The sequence below is a fragment of the Augochlora pura genome, unplaced genomic scaffold, assembly GCF_028453695.1.
Source record: "Augochlora pura isolate Apur16 unplaced genomic scaffold, APUR_v2.2.1 APUR_unplaced_3075, whole genome shotgun sequence".
Lineage (NCBI taxonomy): Eukaryota > Metazoa > Arthropoda > Insecta > Hymenoptera > Halictidae > Augochlora > Augochlora pura.
Genome location: NW_027583293.1, coordinates 1 through 2,576, shown reverse-complemented (window position 1 = coordinate 2,576; position 2,576 = coordinate 1). Strand labels below are relative to the sequence as shown.

The window sequence follows — 2,576 nt, the reverse complement described above, 5'->3', positions numbered from 1 at the left end:
TTTTGGGGCAATATATTTTTGTCATCGTTCAAGTAGAATTTAATATTTTTTTATAGATACGTAGGTAGTTAATTACAGTTGTAAGAGAGTAGTCTCCGTTCTTTGACTGCCAGATTTCGTGATTCGCTTGTGATATCGCTCGAGTACAAATGACACTCGATGAAAACTTTAGTGTTCTTCTAAGATGCGTTTTGGGTTTCGTCGACGAACGAACCGCTGTTTAAACATTTTAATCGTCGTAGATAGCTCAACTCTTCGATTAAATTTGTTCTTGTCTTTCTAGTTATCCAGTCGATTTTCCCTCTCGTTTCAACAGTGACACCGTTTTTCATTACTGATCGTCGATTGTGACTGCTTTAATTAGTTATTAAGGATGTCTTAGGGGATTTTATGAACGCGACAAAAATTTTATGAAATCTAAGAGTTTCTTAAATCTTTATTAAAATTTTTGTCGGAAATGTTTAGTAAAATTGTAGTTCATGCCATTTAACAGCTGTTAAGTGATACACGAATGGACTAGACTTAATGAGAGAGTATTGTACATTTTTATTGTGTGAAAAGAATGAATGAGTATACCGAATAAGGTAATCAATTGAAGATTGTATGTACGAATCACAAAAATTTAAGAGGTGCATGTTGATAAGAAAATTTAATAAATATTTAGTAAAGGGACAAATGTTGGCCAACCGGATAGTATCATCAGAAGTTAGAAGATGCCAAGTTAATTTCCTATCGTGGAAGATGCGATATTTCTGTGTTGGAAAATTCTTTTCATTGTGAACATTTTTCGTATGTAATTAAGCTACCGATTTTCTAATACCTCTGTTTTGAATACATTCAGTTTGTAATTAATGGAAAATGATCTTATCGTTGACTTATTTGCCGAACAGTGGATAATGTGAATGTTTTACGCACGATTATTATAAAGCGACATTTATGCTTTTTCGTAGTTGTTAATTTCTGGCTTTTTCGAATGTCATTATATAATGAATTTATACGAATCCTGATTGCGGAAATGATTGATGCACGTGCGCTTTCGATTATCAAAATCGAATATGCAATAACATGAGAAGACAAGAATAAAGAACGAATTTCTAAACCTTGAACAATGTGTTGCTTTCTCATCTCCGGCGATAACAAAACAAACAGCTAGGTACTGATACCTATAAATAAATGTGATGTATTTGTATGAAATATTTACTAGTTTCTAGAGAAGAATTTCATAATTCAGACAGATATGAGTTGATTAATAAAGTTATTGAAGCAAGTTATGTTACGGAATGATATTTTCAATTGAAATATTGCATCGATTCTATTTCTGCGAGTTGTGTCAACAGATCCTTGTCTCTGAGATGGGTAATTAAGCGTCGCGAACGGTTGTTTAAAAAAACGTTTCGAGCAGCGAATTGTTAATTGTCACTCTAGCGACGAAATTTAAGACTCGATTGGATGAAATAATCGTGACCGTTTTCGTATACTTGTAGACAAATAGTTTAGGTGGGCACAAAACTACTGACTTGATTAAAAACAGTGAATTGGAAAGATGGCACACTACGTTGCAAATGTTTAACATGTACCAAATTAAAATGTAACATAAGAAATGGAACGATATGATAGTATAAAAACTTAAAATAAACTACATGACCGTCGAAGTGGTAAAATTCATTCGAGGCCAAATAGTTCTTGATTTTGCTTCGGAACTTGAAAAAAAGGATTAATCTGTTTCCTAACGTCCATGTACACTAACAGTCGACCTCTACGATATTTATCGCTCTACGGAGAATCAGTATAGCTCTGTGAAACCTTCCAGAAACATTACAGGAAATGAGTACTATCGGGAAACGATCAAAATTCGAGTGAAAGGTGAAGTCGAATTGATTTAATTTTGTTGAAAAATAAGACTTAATAAGAAATATGGCACTGCGAACGATGAATCGTGATTTCAAATCAACGTCAGACATTCTCGACGAAGCGGTAAGTGACAAAATGGTGGTTGGAGTGCAGGATATCCAGGAAAGTCGCTTCAGGACTTACACGTTCAGAGAACTTCAACAAGAAAGGCGGGAGTTCGTTAAAAAGCGCGAGCAGAAGAAGACTCAGAATCTTCTGAAGAGACTCCTTGCCTCTTTGGATAGCAAAAACAAAGCCTGTAAAGCGGACGACGAGTTTTTCACCGAATATTACAGGAGAAATGACTATTCAAATCCCAATTCTGACCATTCAGAAGTAACGCTGCCGAAATTCCAAGAAACGTATAGAAGTTGCCGATTTCTCGACACAAAATCTGATCGGACATTCTCAAACGATTGGTGTAGACCCGACTGGGTTTCCAAAAGGCTTTTTGCTAATGTTATGGATCGCAGAAACGATGGGACATTGCTATGCGACGACTTAAAAATTGTTAAGAATAGCGTGGATTATGCAAATGCGCGACGTTTTAGGAAAAACTCGAATGATTTGAACCAGTGCTCTTTGGAGAGGATATTCACCAATAGTAAAGATGAGGAGAGGATCGAGTCGAAAAACGCTAATGTGAAGACCAATCAAAAGAGGTCGTTCAAAGAGTTTTTGGGATC

General features: G+C 35.5%; 1 protein-coding gene across 1 annotated transcript; it reads left to right on the top strand.

Moving 5' to 3' along the window:
- Positions 1 to 1,914: 1,914 nt before the first annotated feature.
- On the top strand, positions 1,915 to 2,571 carry LOC144477717 (uncharacterized; the record flags this gene model as incomplete). The annotated part of the gene is made up of 1 exon (XM_078195454.1): positions 1,915 to 2,571. A coding segment is annotated over exon 1 (657 nt), but the record flags the coding sequence as incomplete, so codon positions are not given.
- Positions 2,572 to 2,576: the final 5 nt, after the last annotated feature.